The sequence below is a fragment of the Oncorhynchus mykiss genome, chromosome 11, assembly GCF_013265735.2.
Source record: "Oncorhynchus mykiss isolate Arlee chromosome 11, USDA_OmykA_1.1, whole genome shotgun sequence".
Taxonomy (NCBI): domain Eukaryota; kingdom Metazoa; phylum Chordata; class Actinopteri; order Salmoniformes; family Salmonidae; genus Oncorhynchus; species Oncorhynchus mykiss.
This window is the reverse complement of record NC_048575.1, coordinates 77600793-77618659: the sequence shown is the minus strand read 5'-3', so window position 1 is coordinate 77618659 and position 17867 is coordinate 77600793. Positions and strand designations below refer to the sequence as shown.

At 45.8% G+C, this 17867-nt stretch overlaps 1 protein-coding gene across 1 annotated transcript; it reads left to right on the top strand.

The window, feature by feature from the left end:
* The first annotated feature begins 400 nt into the window (after positions 1–400).
* fam151b (family with sequence similarity 151 member B) lies at positions 401–13492 on the top strand. The gene is made up of 6 exons (XM_036936425.1): positions 401–671; positions 1638–1763; positions 2025–2184; positions 10401–10621; positions 10788–10923; positions 13311–13492. The coding sequence occupies exons 1-6, from the start codon at positions 542–544 to the stop codon at positions 13456–13458; spliced, it is 921 nt and encodes a 306-aa protein (XP_036792320.1). The 5' UTR covers positions 401–541; the 3' UTR covers positions 13459–13492.
* The last annotated feature ends 4375 nt before the right edge of the window (positions 13493–17867 follow it).

The window sequence follows — 17867 nt, the reverse complement described above, 5'->3', positions numbered from 1 at the left end:
AGATTTGTTGTCCCGTTGCCATGACGAAAAGGCAACCAGTGGAGCTCAAACAACATTATACGGTGCATTCGGAAAGTATTCTGACCCCTTGACTTTTTCCACATTTTGTTACATTACAGCCTTATTCTAAAATAGATTAAATCCTGTTTTTCCCCTCATCAATCTACACACAATACCCCATAATGACAAAGCAAAAACAGGTTTTTAGACATTTTTGCTAATACATAATAATATAAAAAAACTGATATAACATTTACATAAGTATTCAGACCCTTTACTCAGTACTTTGTTGAAGCACCTTTGGCAGTGATTCCAGCCTCGAGTCTTCTTGGGTATGGCGCTACAAGCTTGGCACATCTGGAGGATTTAGAAATGTTGTATAAACTGAGATTGACCACACACTCCAGCACAGGAGGTGGCGGCATGCACCTGAAACGTTGGTTTGCGGACCGCCGTTACATCGTAGAAGAAGACGGAAGCGCACCTTTGAACAAAATCAGTTTTGCTAACGCAGTATTTCACATGCATTTTGCCATATTTAATGGCTGTTTTAAATAGCCCAAGTTTAATCCGTTTATTTCGTGCAAGAGTTATTGTTCTTATATTGACGTGCAGCTTTGTACTGTGTGTCGTCTGGAATTTGGAGAATAAAACGCCAGAGATATCCACAGGTAGGCTAGCATGCTAACGTTCTCTAAACGCACTAACTTACTCTCTGACTATGCTTGCACTTACTATAGTTGCCAAGTGTCCAGCATTACTGTTACACAGGCATGTAACAGTAGATAGCTATGTTAATAGCTGACAGTAGTATAAACAGATTGTATATAGAAGTATAAAATCACTAGAGCTAGCTAGCCACAGTTGTATCAAAGATTTTTGTATAACTAACTCAAGATAGACCACAGCCTGTTTCCGATTGGAGGAAATAAAGCAAGGTGTGCAGAGCCAAGCACGAGCTTGCGAGAGCCTTGTTGTGTTCTAGGATGTAATTAGCATATTTCCGTTAAGGAACGCCTACTCTGAAGTGCGCATGTACAATAACTAAATTTGTCCCTTTTCACTCCTAAACAATGCTATTCTTCACAACTTTTGGCAAAGGGTAAAGTCTACAAAACTTAGTCCTCTCTTTTTGTAACATTCTAGTTTTGTAAACAGAAAAGTGTATTGAGATCAAATGTTTCATTGATGAGAAAATTAAATTGATCAGAATGTTGGCCCAAATCCATCTCCTTCAGTCTTCTCCCACTGCCAGCCACTGGGCTTCCTTTCACCACCATATTTGGTTGTGAAAGTGGAAACGCCAACAGGATGCTTCGCATTTATACATTAGGTGAAATATCTGTGTCATTGTTCTATCTGTGATTATTATTCCAGTCTATTTCCGTCCGTCACTAGTTACCACAGCCACAAAGTCATAATTATGGCAAAACCCTGCCTAGTAAATAAAACTTATCTTCTTAAAATCTGATTTTAAACCTAACATTAACCACACTGCTAACCCCATGCCTAACCCTAAGCCTAAATTTCAGACCTAAAAGCTAATTTTTGTTTTCATTAATTTTTACGATATAGCCCATTTTAACTTTGTGGCTGTAACTAATTAGTGACAACCCATATTTCCTGTCCATGTCTAGAACTGATGACTGACCAGACTCTGGAGTATTTTCTCAGCCAGGGGAAGATCCAGGTTAAGGATGCAGCAGATATTGAATGGGCCCATGCTGCCAACAGCAAGAACAAGATCACAGAGGCACTACAGAGTAAGACCATCTTGGATGGAGAGAGTTAACCAATAATTCATAGTGGATATGGTCGTATTCGTTATGTTGCCCAGCTTACTGCCTGTCTTTACACGGGCCCATTATTCCTATAGAGATGTTATATAATTCTGTGGAAAGTTGGGACTCTATTTGAAATACATAAGTGACTTGTCCACAACGTAACCCAGGGAGTTATCTGGTTGTGAAGATGCAGTGCATCAATTCATTTGCTCATTCTGTATTTCCTATCCATACACCAAGGCTCCGCCCACATGATAGAGGCAGACATACTTCTGAGGAGTAACGACCCTAAAGAGCCAATCATGGCTCATCCTCCTGAGACCGACAGTGATGTCACGCTGCGTGATTGGCTGAAGGAGGTCAAGGCATCAGACAAAGGGGTAAAGCTCGACTTCAAAAGGTGAATGATCTTTCTACTCATTTTTGTTTAGTACTTGTTATACTCTTAGTTGTATTTAACTAGCTATAGGTGTACTCTCATTTGTGTATTACCTGTAAGTATGATAGAGTATTGTACAACCTGTCATAATGTAAGTAGCCTTGTCTGAGCCTGAACGGCACATAGTGCAGGAGCTACCACCATTCACAGACGCTAACTGCTTGAGTGCCTATTGACGATAGTATCTTCTGACTGGAGGAGCTACCACCATTCACAGACGCTAACTGCTTGAGCGCCTATTGACGATAGTATCTTCTGACTGGAGGAGCTACCACCATTCACAGACGCTAACTACTTGAGCGCCTATTGACGATAGTATCTTCTGACTGGAGGAGCTACCACCATTCACAGACGCTAACTGCTTGAGCGCCTATTGACGATAGTATCTTCTGACTGGAGGAGCTACCACCATTCACAGACGCTAACTGCTTGAGCGCCTATTGACGATAGTATCTTCTGACTGGAGGAGCTACCACCATTCACAGACGCTAACTGCTTGAGCGCCTATTGACGATAGTATCTTCTGACTGGAGGAGCTACCACCATTCACAGACGCTAACTGCTTGAGCGCCTATTGACGATAGTATCTTCTGACTGGAGGAGCTACCACCATTCACAGACGCTAACTGCTTGAGCGCCTACTGACGATAGTATCTTCTGACTGGAGGAGCTACCACCATTCACAGACGCTAACTGCTTGAGCGCCTACTGACGATAGTATCTTCTGACTGGAGGAGCTACCACCATTCACAGACGCTAACTGCTTGAGCGCCTACTGACGATAGTATCTTCTGACTGGAGGAGCTACCACCATTCACAGACGCTAACTGCTTGAGCGCCTATTGACGATAGTATCTTCTGACTGGAGGAGCTACCACCATTCACAGACGCTAACTGCTTGAGCGCCTATTGACGATAGTATCTTCTGACTGGAGGAGCTACCACCATTCACAGACGCTAACTGCTTGAGCGCCTATTGACGATAGTATCTTCTGACTGGAGGAGCTACCACCATTCACAGACGCTAACTGCTTGAGCGCCTATTGACGATAGTATCTTCTGACTGGAGGAGCTACCACCATTCACAGACGCTAACTGCTTGAGCGCCTATTGACGATAGTATCTTCTGACTGGAGGAGCTACCACCATTCACAGACGCTAACTGCTTGAGCGCCTATTGACGATAGTATCTTCTGACTGGAGGAGCTACCACCATTCACAGACGCTAACTGCTTGAGCGCCTATTGACGATAGTATCTTCTGACTGGAGGAGCTACCACCATTCACAGACGCTAACTGCTTGAGCGCCTATTGACGATAGTATCTTCTGACTGGAGGAGCTACCACCATTCACAGACGCTAACTGCTTGAGCGCCTATTGACGATAGTATCTTCTGACTGGAGGAGCTACCACCATTCACAGACGCTAACTGCTTGAGCGCCTATTGACGATAGTATCTTCTGACTGGAGGAGCTACCACCATTCACAGACGCTAACTGCTTGAGCGCCTATTGACGATAGTATCTTCTGACTGGAGGAGCTACCACCATTCACAGACGCTAACTGCTTGAGCGCCTATTGACGATAGTATCTTCTGACTGGAGGAGCTACCACCATTCACAGACGCTAACTGCTTGAGCGCCTATTGACGATAGTATCTTCTGACTGGAGGAGCTACCACCATTCACAGACGCTAACTACTTGAGTGCCTATTGACGATAGTATCTTCTGACTGGAGGAGCTACCACCATTCACAGACGCTAACTGCTTGAGCGCCTATTGACGATAGTATCTTCTGACTGGAGGAGCTACCACCATTCACAGACGCTAACTGCTTGAGCGCCTATTGACGATAGTATCTTCTGACTGGAGGAGCTACCACCATTCACAGACGCTAACTGCTTGAGCGCCTATTGACGATAGTATCTTCTGACTGGAGGAGCTACCACCATTCACAGACGCTAACTGCTTGAGCGCCTATTGACGATAGTATCTTCTGACTGGAGGAGCTACCACCATTCACAGACGCTAACTGCTTGAGTGCCTATTGACGATAGTATCTTCTGACTGGAGGAGCTACCACCATTCACAGACGTGAACTACTTGAGTGCCTATTGACGATAGTATCTTCTGACTGGAGGAGCTACCACCATTCACAGACGCTAACTACTTGAGTGCCTATTGACGATAGTATCTTCTGACTGGAGGAGCTACCACCATTCACAGACGCTAACTGCTTGAGCGCCTATTGACGATAGTATCTTCTGACTGGAGGAGCTACCACCATTCACAGACGCTAACTACTTGAGTGCCTATTGACGATAGTATCTTCTGACTGGAGGAGCTACCACCATTCACAGACGCTAACTGCTTGAGCGCCTATTGACGATAGTATCTTCTGACTGGAGGAGCTACCACCATTCACAGACGCTAACTGCTTGAGCGCCTATTGACGATAGTATCTTCTGACTGGAGGAGCTACCACCATTCACAGACGCTAACTGCTTGAGCGCCTATTGACGATAGTATCTTCTGACTGGAGGAGCTACCACCATTCACAGACGCTAACTGCTTGAGCGCCTATTGACGATAGTATCTTCTGACTGGAGGAGCTACCACCATTCACAGACGCTAACTGCTTGAGTGCCTATTGACGATAGTATCTTCTGACTGGAGGAGCTACCACCATTCACAGACGTGAACTACTTGAGTGCCTATTGACGATAGTATCTTCTGACTGGAGGAGCTACCACCATTCACAGACGCTAACTACTTGAGTGCCTATTGACGATAGTATCTTCTGACTGGAGGAGCTACCACCATTCACAGACGCTAACTGCTTGAGCGCCTATTGACGATAGTATCTTCTGACTGGAGGAGCTACCACCATTCACAGACGCTAACTGCTTGAGCGCCTATTGACGATAGTATCTTCTGACTGGAGGAGCTACCACCATTCACAGACGCTAACTGCTTGAGCGCCTATTGACGATAGTATCTTCTGACTGGAGGAGCTACCACCATTCACAGACGCTAACTGCTTGAGCGCCTATTGACGATAGTATCTTCTGACTGGAGGAGCTACCACCATTCACAGACGCTAACTGCTTGAGCGCCTACTGACGATAGTATCTTCTGACTGGAGGAGCTACCACCATTCACAGACGCTAACTGCTTGAGCGCCTACTGACGATAGTATCTTCTGACTGGAGGAGCTACCACCATTCACAGACGCTAACTGCTTGAGCGCCTACTGACGATAGTATCTTCTGACTGGAGGAGCTACCACCATTCACAGACGCTAACTGCTTGAGCGCCTATTGACGATAGTATCTTCTGACTGGAGGAGCTACCACCATTCACAGACGCTAACTGCTTGAGCGCCTATTGACGATAGTATCTTCTGACTGGAGGAGCTACCACCATTCACAGACGCTAACTGCTTGAGCGCCTATTGACGATAGTATCTTCTGACTGGAGGAGCTACCACCATTCACAGACGCTAACTGCTTGAGCGCCTATTGACGATAGTATCTTCTGACTGGAGGAGCTACCACCATTCACAGACGCTAACTGCTTGAGCGCCTATTGACGATAGTATCTTCTGACTGGAGGAGCTACCACCATTCACAGACGCTAACTGCTTGAGCGCCTATTGACGATAGTATCTTCTGACTGGAGGAGCTACCACCATTCACAGACGCTAACTGCTTGAGCGCCTATTGACGATAGTATCTTCTGACTGGAGGAGCTACCACCATTCACAGACGCTAACTGCTTGAGCGCCTATTGACGATAGTATCTTCTGACTGGAGGAGCTACCACCATTCACAGACGCTAACTGCTTGAGCGCCTATTGACGATAGTATCTTCTGACTGGAGGAGCTACCACCATTCACAGACGCTAACTGCTTGAGCGCCTATTGACGATAGTATCTTCTGACTGGAGGAGCTACCACCATTCACAGACGCTAACTGCTTGAGCGCCTATTGACGATAGTATCTTCTGACTGGAGGAGCTACCACCATTCACAGACGCTAACTGCTTGAGCGCCTATTGACGATAGTATCTTCTGACTGGAGGAGCTACCACCATTCACAGACGCTAACTGCTTGAGCGCCTATTGACGATAGTATCTTCTGACTGGAGGAGCTACCACCATTCACAGACGCTAACTACTTGAGTGCCTATTGACGATAGTATCTTCTGACTGGAGGAGCTACCACCATTCACAGACGCTAACTGCTTGAGCGCCTATTGACGATAGTATCTTCTGACTGGAGGAGCTACCACCATTCACAGACGCTAACTGCTTGAGCGCCTATTGACGATAGTATCTTCTGACTGGAGGAGCTACCACCATTCACAGACGCTAACTGCTTGAGCGCCTATTGACGATAGTATCTTCTGACTGGAGGAGCTACCACCATTCACAGACGCTAACTGCTTGAGCGCCTATTGACGATAGTATCTTCTGACTGGAGGAGCTACCACCATTCACAGACGCTAACTGCTTGAGTGCCTATTGACGATAGTATCTTCTGACTGGAGGAGCTACCACCATTCACAGACGTGAACTACTTGAGTGCCTATTGACGATAGTATCTTCTGACTGGAGGAGCTACCACCATTCACAGACGCTAACTACTTGAGTGCCTATTGACGATAGTATCTTCTGACTGGAGGAGCTACCACCATTCACAGACGCTAACTGCTTGAGCGCCTATTGACGATAGTATCTTCTGACTGGAGGAGCTACCACCATTCACAGACGCTAACTACTTGAGTGCCTATTGACGATAGTATCTTCTGACTGGAGGAGCTACCACCATTCACAGACGCTAACTGCTTGAGCGCCTATTGACGATAGTATCTTCTGACTGGAGGAGCTACCACCATTCACAGACGCTAACTGCTTGAGCGCCTATTGACGATAGTATCTTCTGACTGGAGGAGCTACCACCATTCACAGACGCTAACTGCTTGAGCGCCTATTGACGATAGTATCTTCTGACTGGAGGAGCTACCACCATTCACAGACGCTAACTGCTTGAGCGCCTATTGACGATAGTATCTTCTGACTGGAGGAGCTACCACCATTCACAGACGCTAACTGCTTGAGTGCCTATTGACGATAGTATCTTCTGACTGGAGGAGCTACCACCATTCACAGACGTGAACTACTTGAGTGCCTATTGACGATAGTATCTTCTGACTGGAGGAGCTACCACCATTCACAGACGCTAACTACTTGAGTGCCTATTGACGATAGTATCTTCTGACTGGAGGAGCTACCACCATTCACAGACGCTAACTGCTTGAGCGCCTATTGACGATAGTATCTTCTGACTGGAGGAGCTACCACCATTCACAGACGCTAACTGCTTGAGCGCCTATTGACGATAGTATCTTCTGACTGGAGGAGCTACCACCATTCACAGACGCTAACTACTTGAGTGCCTATTGACGATAGTATCTTTTGACTGGAGGAGCTACCACCATTCACAGACGCTAACTGCTTGAGCGCCTATTGACGATAGTATCTTCTGACTGGAGGAGCTACCACCATTCACAGACGCTAACTGCTTGAGCGCCTATTGACGATAGTATCTTCTGACTGGAGGAGCTACCACCATTCACAGACGCTAACTGCTTGAGCGCCTATTGACGATAGTATCTTCTGACTGGAGGAGCTACCACCATTCACAGACGCTAACTGCTTGAGCGCCTATTGACGATAGTATCTTCTGACTGGAGGAGCTACCACCATTCACAGACGCTAACTGCTTGAGTGCCTATTGACGATAGTATCTTCTGACTGGAGGAGCTACCACCATTCACAGACGCTAACTGCTTGAGCGCCTATTGACGATAGTATCTTCTGACTGGAGGAGCTACCACCATTCACAGACGCTAACTGCTTGAGCGCCTATTGACGATAGTATCTTCTGACTGCAGGAGCTACCACCATTCACAGACGCTAACTGCTTGAGCGCCTATTGACGATAGTATCTTCTGACTGCAGGAGCTACCACCATTCACAGACGCTAACTGCTTGAGCGCCTATTGACGATAGTATCTTCTGACTGGAGGAGCTACCACCATTCACAGACGCTAACTGCTTGAGTGCCTATTGACGATAGTATCTTCTGACTGGAGGAGCTACCACCATTCACAGACGCTAACTGCTTGAGTGCCTATTGACGATAGTATCTTCTGACTGGAGGAGCTACCACCATTCACAGACGCTAACTGCTTGAGCGCCTATTGACGATAGTATCTTCTGACTGGAGGAGCTACCACCATTCACAGACGCTAACTGCTTGAGCGCCTATTGACGATAGTATCTTCTGACTGGAGGAGCTACCACCATTCACAGACGCGAACTACTTGAGTGCCTATTGACGATAGTATCTTCTGACTGGAGGAGCTACCACCATTCACAGACGCTAACTGCTTGAGTGCCTATTGACGATAGTATCTTCTGACTGGAGGAGCTACCACCATTCACAGACGCGAACTACTTGAGTGCCTATTGACGATAGTATCTTCTGACTGGAGGAGCTACCACCATTCACAGACGCGAACTACTTGAGTGCCTATTGACGATAGTATCTTCTGACTGGAGGAGCTACCACCATTCACAGACGCTAACTGCTTGAGCGCCTATTGACGATAGTATCTTCTGACTGGAGGAGCTACCACCATTCACAGACGTGAACTACTTGAGTGCCTATTGACAATAGTATCTTCTGACTGGAGGAGTTACCACCATTCACAGACGCGAACTACTTGAGTGCCTATTGACAATAGTATCTTCTGACTGGAGGAGCTACCACCATTCACAGACGCTAACTGCTTGAGCGCCTACTGACGATAGTATCTTCTGACTGGGGGAGTTTTGTTAAGAGCCTCGAGTGGTGGTGGTCTAAGGCTGGGATGTCCTTGTCCAATCACGCTCGAGCGACTCGTGTGGCGGGCCGGGCGCGTGCACGCTACACTCAACAAAAATATATAAATGCAATATGTAAAGTGTTGGTTTCATGAGCTGAAATAAAAGATCCCAGAAATGTTCTATGTGCATAAAAAGCTGCTGATTGATCAACAATCTGATTAAACCGTATGATAATTACACAGGTGCACCTTGTGCTAGGGACAATAAACGGCCACACTAAAATGTGCAGTTTTGTCACACAACACAATGCCGCAGATGACTCAAGTATTGACAGAGCGCGCAATTGGCATGCTGACTGCAGGAATGTCCACCAGAGCTGTGGCCAGAAAATGTAATGTTCATATCTCTACCATAAGCCACCTACCAACGTTGTTTTAGAGAATTTGGCAGTATGTCCAACCGGCCTAACACCCGCAAACCACGTGTATGGCGTTATGTGGGCGAGGGGTTTGCTGATGTCAACGTTGTGGAATGGGCAGGCATAAGCTACGAACACAATTGCATTTTATTGACGGCAATTTGAATGCAGATAGATACCGTGACGAGATCCTGAGGCCCATTGTCGTGCCGTTCATCTGCCGCCAACACCTCATGTTTCAGCATGATAATGCACTGCCCCATGTTGCAAGGATCTGTACACAATTCCTGGAAGCTGAAAATGTCCCAGTTCTTCCATGGCCTGCATATTCACCAGACATGTCACCCATTGAGCATGTTTGGGATGCTCTGGATTGACGTGTATGACAGCGTGTTCCTGTCCATGTCCAGAACTGATGCCAATATCCAGCAACTTTGAACAGCCATTGAAGAGGAGTGAGACAACATTCAACAGGCCACAATGAACAGCCTAATCAACTCTATGTGAAGGAAATGTGTCACGCTGCATGAGGCAAATGGTGGTCACACCAGATACTAACTGGTTTTCTGATCCACTCCATTACTTTTTGTGTAATGTCTCTGTGACCAACAGATGCATATCAGTATCCCCAGTCATGTGAAATCCATAGATTAGGACCTAATGAATTTATTTTAATTGACTGATTTTCCTTCTGAACCTAAACTCAGTAAAATTGTTGAAATTGTTGTGTTTTTATATTTCTGTTCAGTATATTTCAGTGGAGATTTTCCAATCCATGACCAGGGTTAAGTTGTGTCCATGGAAACCGTCCGTATAATTTTCTCTGTCAGTTTTGTGTGATCCCATTGGTTGTTCATCCCAGCCTGGCAGCGGTCGCTCCATCCATGGTGTTATTAGATGAGGTTCGGGCTGAGCTCCGTGGTCCCGTGTGGATCAACGCTGACATCCTGCCAGGCCCTGGAGGCAAGGCCACACCCCTTGACCCCAAAGTCTTCCTGGAGGCAACTGTGACCCCTGGCTCCCATGGTGATGTTCTCTCCCTGGGCTGGACAACGGGCTGGACTGCAGATACACACAACCCAGGTGAGTTACCTGAACACAGACGAGCTGGTGTTTACGTCATACCTGCTACCTGCCGTGGCTGTAGTCAGTCATCTTACCTGGTAAATATAATTTGCAGGTATAATGTTTAATAACATATAAGTATGTAGGAGCCTTATGATGTCTTAATAACGTCTCTGCCCCACAGGGTACAGCTGGGAGATGGTGAGGGAGATGGAGGCAGTGTGTCGGACCCTAAGACACCCGGTCACCTTCCCTGTCAGAGCAGCCCTCCTGGCCCAGTCATTCTCCCAGTTACACTGGCTTCTCCAGCAGTCAGACAGGTCTGATTTTATTATCTTTATTTAACTAGGCAAGTCAGTTAAGAACAAATTCATATTTACAACAACGGTCTAGGAACAGTGGGTTAACTGCCTTGTTCAGGGGCAGAATGACAGATTTTTTTTTACCTTGTCAGCTTGGGGATTCAATCTAGCAACCTTTTGGTTACTGGCCCTACACTCTAATCCGTCGGTCCTCTACTCTCTCCTCTCTATCCCTCCATCTGTTCTCTACTCTCTCCTCTCTATCCCTCCATCTGTTCTCTACTCTCTCCTCTCTATCCCTCCATCTGTTCTCTACTCTCTCCTCTCTATCCCTCCATCTGTTCTCTACTCTCTCCTCTCTATCCCTCCATCTGTTCTACTCTCTCCTCTCTATCCCTCCATCTGTTCTCTACTCTCTCCTCTCTATCCCTCCATCTGTTCTCTACTCTCTCCTCTCTATCCCTCCATCTGTTCTCTACTCTCTCCTCTCTATCCCTCCATCTGTTCTCTACTCTCTCCTCTCTATCCCTCCATCTGTTCTCTACTCTCTCCTCTCTATCCCTCCGTCTGTTCTCTACTCTCTCCTCTCTATCCCTCCATCTGTTCTCTACTCTCTCCTCTCTATCCCTCCATCTGTCCTCTACTCTTTCCTCTCTATCCCTCCATCTGTCCTCTACTCTCTCCTCTCTATCCCTCCGTCTGTCCTCTACTCTCTCCTCTCTATCCCTCCATCTGTCCTCTACTCTCTCCTCTCTATCCCTCCATCTGTCCTCTACTCTCTCCTCTCTATCCCTCCATCTGTTCTCTACTCTCTCCTCTCTATCCCTCCATCTGTCCTCTACTCTCTCCTCTCTATCCCTCCGTCTGTCCTCTACTCTCTCCTCTCTATCCCTCCATCTGTTCTCTACTCTCTCCTCTCTATCCCTCCGTCTGTCCTCTACTCTCTCCTCTCTATCCCTCCATCTGTTCTCTACTCTCTCCTCTCTATCCCTCCGTCTGTCCTCTACTCTCTCCTCTCTATCCGCTGTTTGTGAGTCTAATCAAAATTGTATTTGTCAGGTGCTGAATGCAACGGTAGACCTTACAGTGAAATGCTGACTTACAAGCCCTTAACCAACAAGGCAGTTTTAAGAAAATAACCCCCCAAAAAGTAAGAGAGAAGAATAACAAAAAATTTAAGAGCAGCAGAAAATAACAATAGTGGGGCTATATACAGGGTGTTACGGTACAGAGTCAATGTGGAGGCTATATACAGGGTATTATGGTACAGAGTCAATGTGGAGGCTATATACAGGGTGTTACGGTACAGAGTCAATGTGGAGGCTATATACAGGGTGTTACGGTACAGAGTCAACGTGGAGGCTATATACAGGGTGTTACGGTACAGAGTCAATGTGGAGGCTATATACAGGGTATTACGGTACAGAGTCAATGTGGAGGCTATATACAGGGTGTTACGGTACAGAGTCAATGTGGAGGCTATATACAGGGTATTACGGTACAGAGTCAATGTGGAGGCTATATACAGGGTGTTACGGTACAGAGTCAATGTGGAGGCTATATACAGGGTGTTACGGTACAGAGTCAACGTGGAGGCTATATACAGGGTGTTACGGTACAGAGTCAATGTGGAGGCTATATACAGGGTATTATGGTACAGAGTCAATGTGGAGGCTATATACAGGGTGTTACGGTACAGAGTCAATGTGGAGGCTATATACAGGGTATTATGGTACAGAGTCAATGTGGAGGCTATATACAGGGCATTACGGTACAGAGTCAATGTGGAGGCTATATACAGGGGGTACCGGTACAGAGTCAATGTGGAGGCTATATACAGGGGGTACCGGTACAGAGTCAATGTGGAGGCTATATACAGGGGGTACCGGTACAGAGTCAATGTGGAGGCTATATACAGGGGGTACCGGTACAGAGTCAATGTGGAGGCTATATACAGGGGGTACCGGTACAGAGTCAATGTGAGGGGGGCACCGGTGTCGAGGTAATATGTACATGTAGGTAGAGTTATTAAAGTAACTGCATAGATAACAGAGTAGGGGGGGGCAATGCAAATAGTCTGGGTAGCCATTTGATTAGCTGTTCAGGAGTCTTATGGCTTGGGGGTCTGCAAGCTAATGATAACTTATTTCAGATCTAATAGCATGAGATCCCAGGATGTTGTCCCTGCTCTGCTCAAACACCTGATTCTACTAATCAGCTGTTCCCAGGACCTTTTGTAGGTAAAGCACATTTCAGTGACAGACAATACAACTCTGTGATCTGACCCTGTCTGTTGTTCCCTCTCCTAGGTACAGCCTGACAGTGTGGATAACCCTGTCTGTTGTTCCCTCTCCTAGGTACAGCCTGACAGTGTGGATAACCCTGTCTGTTGTTCCCTCTCCTAGGTACAGCCTGACAATATGGACTGGCCACACTGATGTCTTCGTTGTAAAGGACCTACTGCCTTACAGGAGTGAGATCGACAAGACTAGGATATATTACGACCTGCTAGACTCACAGAGGACACAGCTCAGAGGACTAACAGGCTACTGATCTTGTGTTATTAAAAAATAAAAATAAATCTCTATTTGTGTCTCTGCATTGTTGTGAAGGGCACGTAAGTAAGCATTTCACTGTTAGTCTACATCTGTTGTTTTAACGAAGCACGTGAGGAATATTTCATTTGATTCGAAAGCCCCGGGCCTTATGATCTCAAAGGTCAAAACTGATCCTAGATCAGCACTGCTGAATATGGGCCCAGAGCTCAGAAGACGTCTAGTCGTGAAAGGACAACAGTTGTACACCCTATTCCCTTATGTGATGCACTACTTTTGACCAGAGACATAGAGACCAGTACGTTTTCAATCAGATGTCAGGAATGGGGGTGCCAGGCCTGTGAAAGGAGTCGGATGAAACAGATTCTCTAGCAGACTGTATTTTACTGGAGTTACACAAGACCAATTAACAATAACCATTCAGAAGTCAGAGACAATAGTTACCGTTTCTGAAGGGAAATCAGGGCCACAGTTCAGGATCACAATGTAGCAGAATGATTTCCAGTTTGAACAAAACATTGGGCCACAGTTCAGGATCACAATGTAGCAGAATGATTTCCAGTTTGAACAAAACATTTAACTTTAACATTTGTCCAAAAACTATTTTTTGATATCAAATGTGTTTTTCAAATAATAGATTATATTGATATGTTATATGTGAATACATTATTAGATTATATCAGCGTTTCTTAAAGTGGGTCGCGGACCTGATAATGGTGGGTTGTGACGGAAATGTAGAATTCTTTCATCAATTACTGGAATTGATTTGGCCAAGTGCAACTGTTCAACTGTTCTGTTCAATGCTCTCTCTGTTCAGTGCTCTCTCTGTTCAGTGCTCTCTCTGTTCAGTGCTCTCTCTGTTCAGTGCTCTCTCTGTTCAGTGCTCTCTCTGTTCAGTGCTCTCTCTGGTCAGTGCTCTCTCTGTTCAGTGCTCTCTCTGTTCAGTGCTCTCTCTGTTCAGTGCTCTCTCTGTTCAGTGCTCTCTCTGTTCAGTGCTCTCTGTGTTCAGTGCTCTCTCTGTTCAGTGCTCTCTCTGTTCAGTGCTCTCTCTGTTCAGTGCTCTCTGTGTTCAGTGCTCTCTCTGTTCAGTGCTCTCTCTGTTCAGTGCTCTCTCTGTTCAGTGCTCTCTCTGTTCAGTGCTCTCTCTGTTCAGTGCTCTCTCTGTTCAGTGCTCTCTCTGTTCAGTGCTCTCTCTGTTCAGTGCTCTCTGTGTTCAGTGCTCTCTCTGTTCAGTGCTCTCTCTGTTCAGTGCTCTCTCTGTTCAGTGCTCTCTCTGTTCAGTGATGACTTTCTGTCTCTTTCATACAAACTTTGAGAAATAACGAGGAGCTCCCAGAATGTGTTTTGTGTGTGGAAGTGCTTAGTAATGAGTCTCTCAAAACGAACCAATTAATAAAACGACACGTCCTGATCAAACATCCACAGCATGGTGGTCAACCCAGGGAGGTATTTCAGAACAGGACAGAATGCTTCAGGAAACGAACATCCACAGCATGGTGGTCAACCCAGGGAGGTATTTCAGAACAGGGCAGAATGCTTCAGGAAACGAACATCCACAGCATGGTGGTCAACCCAGGGAGGTCTTTCAGAACAGGGCAGAATGCTTCAGGAAACGAACATCCACAGCATGGTGGTCAACCCAGGGAGGTCTTTCAGAACACTGCAGAATGCTTCAGGAAACGATGCTTCCAAAGTGGAAAAGTAAGTTAACAAGCAAGGCATTGTTTTCATTTTATAACAGCACAAAGCATAAGCACAAATAAGGGAGTAATATCTCATAGTAGTTGATGTGAGTTTCTCTTTCAAACAAGCCCCTGGCCTTGTTACGTTAATTACAATGTTAGCCAAAGTAAGCTAGCTAGCTACTGATAGTGCAACTCGAGTAACAGTACAGATGACAAATTCAGGCCTACTGTACATTTTACTGTAGAAATTATTGTTCAAAACAAGACTAGGTTGGAACTGTTGCTGTTAAAATACAAGTAATTTTAATTCTGAACTGCAATCAACTGAAGCAAGATACACTCACACAGTTCTGGGTTGTCCATCTACAGCAGGAAGTGGCCTCCTGCCTGACTGAGAACCCACTCACACAGTTCTGGGTTGTTCATCTACAGCAGGAAGCGGCCTCCTGCCTGACTGAGAACCCACTCACACAGTTCTGGGTTGTTCATCTACAGCAGGAAGTGGCCTCCTGCCTGACTGAGAACCCACTCACACAGTTCTGGGTTGTTCATCTACAACAGGAAGTGGCCTCCTGCCTGACTGAGAACCCACTCACACAGTTCTGGGTTGTCCATCTACAGCAGGAAGTGGCCTCCTGCCTGACTGAGAACCCACTCACACAGTTCTGGGTTGTCCATCTACAGCAGGAAGCGGCCTCCTGCCTGACTGAGAACCCACTCACACAGTTCTGGGTTGTTCATCTACAGCAGGAAGTGGCCTCCTGCCTGACTGAGAACCCACTCACACAGTTCTGGGTTGTTCATCTACAACAGGAAGTGGCCTCCTGCCTGACTGAGAACCCACTCACACAGTTCTGGGTTGTTCATCTACAACAGGAAGTGGTTTCCTGCCTGACTGAGAACCCACTCACACAGTTCTGGGTTGTTCATCTACAGCAGGAAGTGGCCTCCTGCCTGACTGAGAACCCACTCACACAGTTCTGGGTTGTTCATCTACAGCAGGAAGCGGCCTCCTGCCTGACTGAGAACCCACTCACACAGTTCTGGGTTGTTCATCTACAGCAGGAAGTGGCCTCCTGCCTGACTGAGAACCCACTCACACAGTTCTGGGTTGTTCATCTACAGCAGGAAGTGGCCTCCTGCCTGACTGAGAAACCCACTCACACAGTTCTGGGTTGTTCATCTACAGCAGGAAGCGGCCTCCTGCCTGACTGAGAACCCACTCACACAGTTCTGGGTTGTTCATCTACAACAGGAAGTGGTTTCCTGCCTGACTGAGAACCCACTCACACAGTTCTGGGTTGTTCATCTACAGCAGGAAGTGGCCTCCTGCCTGACTGAGAACCCACTCACACAGTTCTGGGTTGTTCATCTACAGCAGGAAGCGGCCTCCTGCCTGACTGAGAACCCACTCACACAGTTCTGGGTTGTTCATCTACAGCAGGAAGTGGCCTCCTGCCTGACTGAGAACCCACTCACACAGTTCTGGGTTGTTCATCTACAACAGGAAGTGGTCTCCTGCCTGACTGAGAACCCACTCACACAGTTCTGGGTTGTTCATCTACAACAGGAAGTGGTCTCTGCCTGACTGAGAACCCACTCACACAGTTCTGGGTTGTTCATCTACAGCAGGAAGCGGCCTCCTGCCTGACTGAGAACCCACTCACACAGTTCTGGGTTGTTCATCTACAACAGGAAGTGGTCTCCTGTCTGACTGAGAACCCACTCACACAGTTCTGGGTTGTTTCATCTACAGCAGGAAGCGGCCTCCTGCCTGACTGAGAACCCACTCACACAGTTCTGGGTTGTCCATCTACAGCAGGAAGCGGCCTCCTGCCTGACTGAGAACCCACTCACACAGTTCTGGGTTGTCCATCTACAGCAGGAAGCGGCCTCCTGCCTCACTGAGAAAGCAGATGTTCTGATCCAATTTGGCTCCACATACCTATGTGAGTCAGGGTTCTCTAGTACAGAAACCGTGTCAATGCTGAGCATGACCTCAGTGTTGCACTAAAGCAGAGCCCAGAATAGACATGCTTGTTGAAAACTTCAACCAGCCACACACATCTCATTAGGACTGTGTGTTTTTTCTCATCTGTGTGACGTGATCAAATCAGTTTATTCCAAATCAGAATAAAAAGTGTATTGTATTTTAACAGCAAGAGTTCCAACCTAGACAGATATGTGTTTTTAATGGGGAAAAATAAACATGAAAATGTATTTATGGCTATTTCATTGTGATTTGTTTTTGTCTATATTGCATTTTTTTTTAGGGATAAGGGCAATGAAGTGTACCAATATTTCCGTATAGTTGCGTATTTTCCTAAGCTCGGGTCCCAGGAAAACAGAATTTGTCATTTTTTGTCCCAGGCTGAAAAAGTTTTAAAAAAACCCTGCATTATAATATACATTATATATTAATGTATTATATTAATACATTATATATGAAGATATTATATCAATATAATATATTAATGCATTATATGTGAATATATTATGACTACATTCTGTATATTATTACATTCTATGAAAACATATTAATACATATTATAGATTATTATATACATGATAGTATATATGAATATATTATATTAATACAATATATATATTAATACATTATGTTATATTAATACATATTATATATTACTACTATATATTACTACTGTATTATGTATTATAATACATTGTATTTTATTAATACATATATATGAATACATTATAA

What these genes read in the sequence shown, in the direction of transcription:
- fam151b (XM_036936425.1), top strand. Translation starts at nt 542, where the DNA reads ATGGCTGTTTTAAATAGCCCAAGTTTAATCCGTTTATTTCGTGCAAGA. An exon ending in AACGCCAGAGATATCCACAG is followed by an intron (nt 672 to 1,637) that starts GTAGGCTAGCAT and finishes GTCCATGTCTAG; the next exon opens with AACTGATGACTGACCAGACT. An exon ending in GATCACAGAGGCACTACAGA is followed by an intron (nt 1,764 to 2,024) that starts GTAAGACCATCT and finishes CCATACACCAAG; the next exon opens with GCTCCGCCCACATGATAGAG.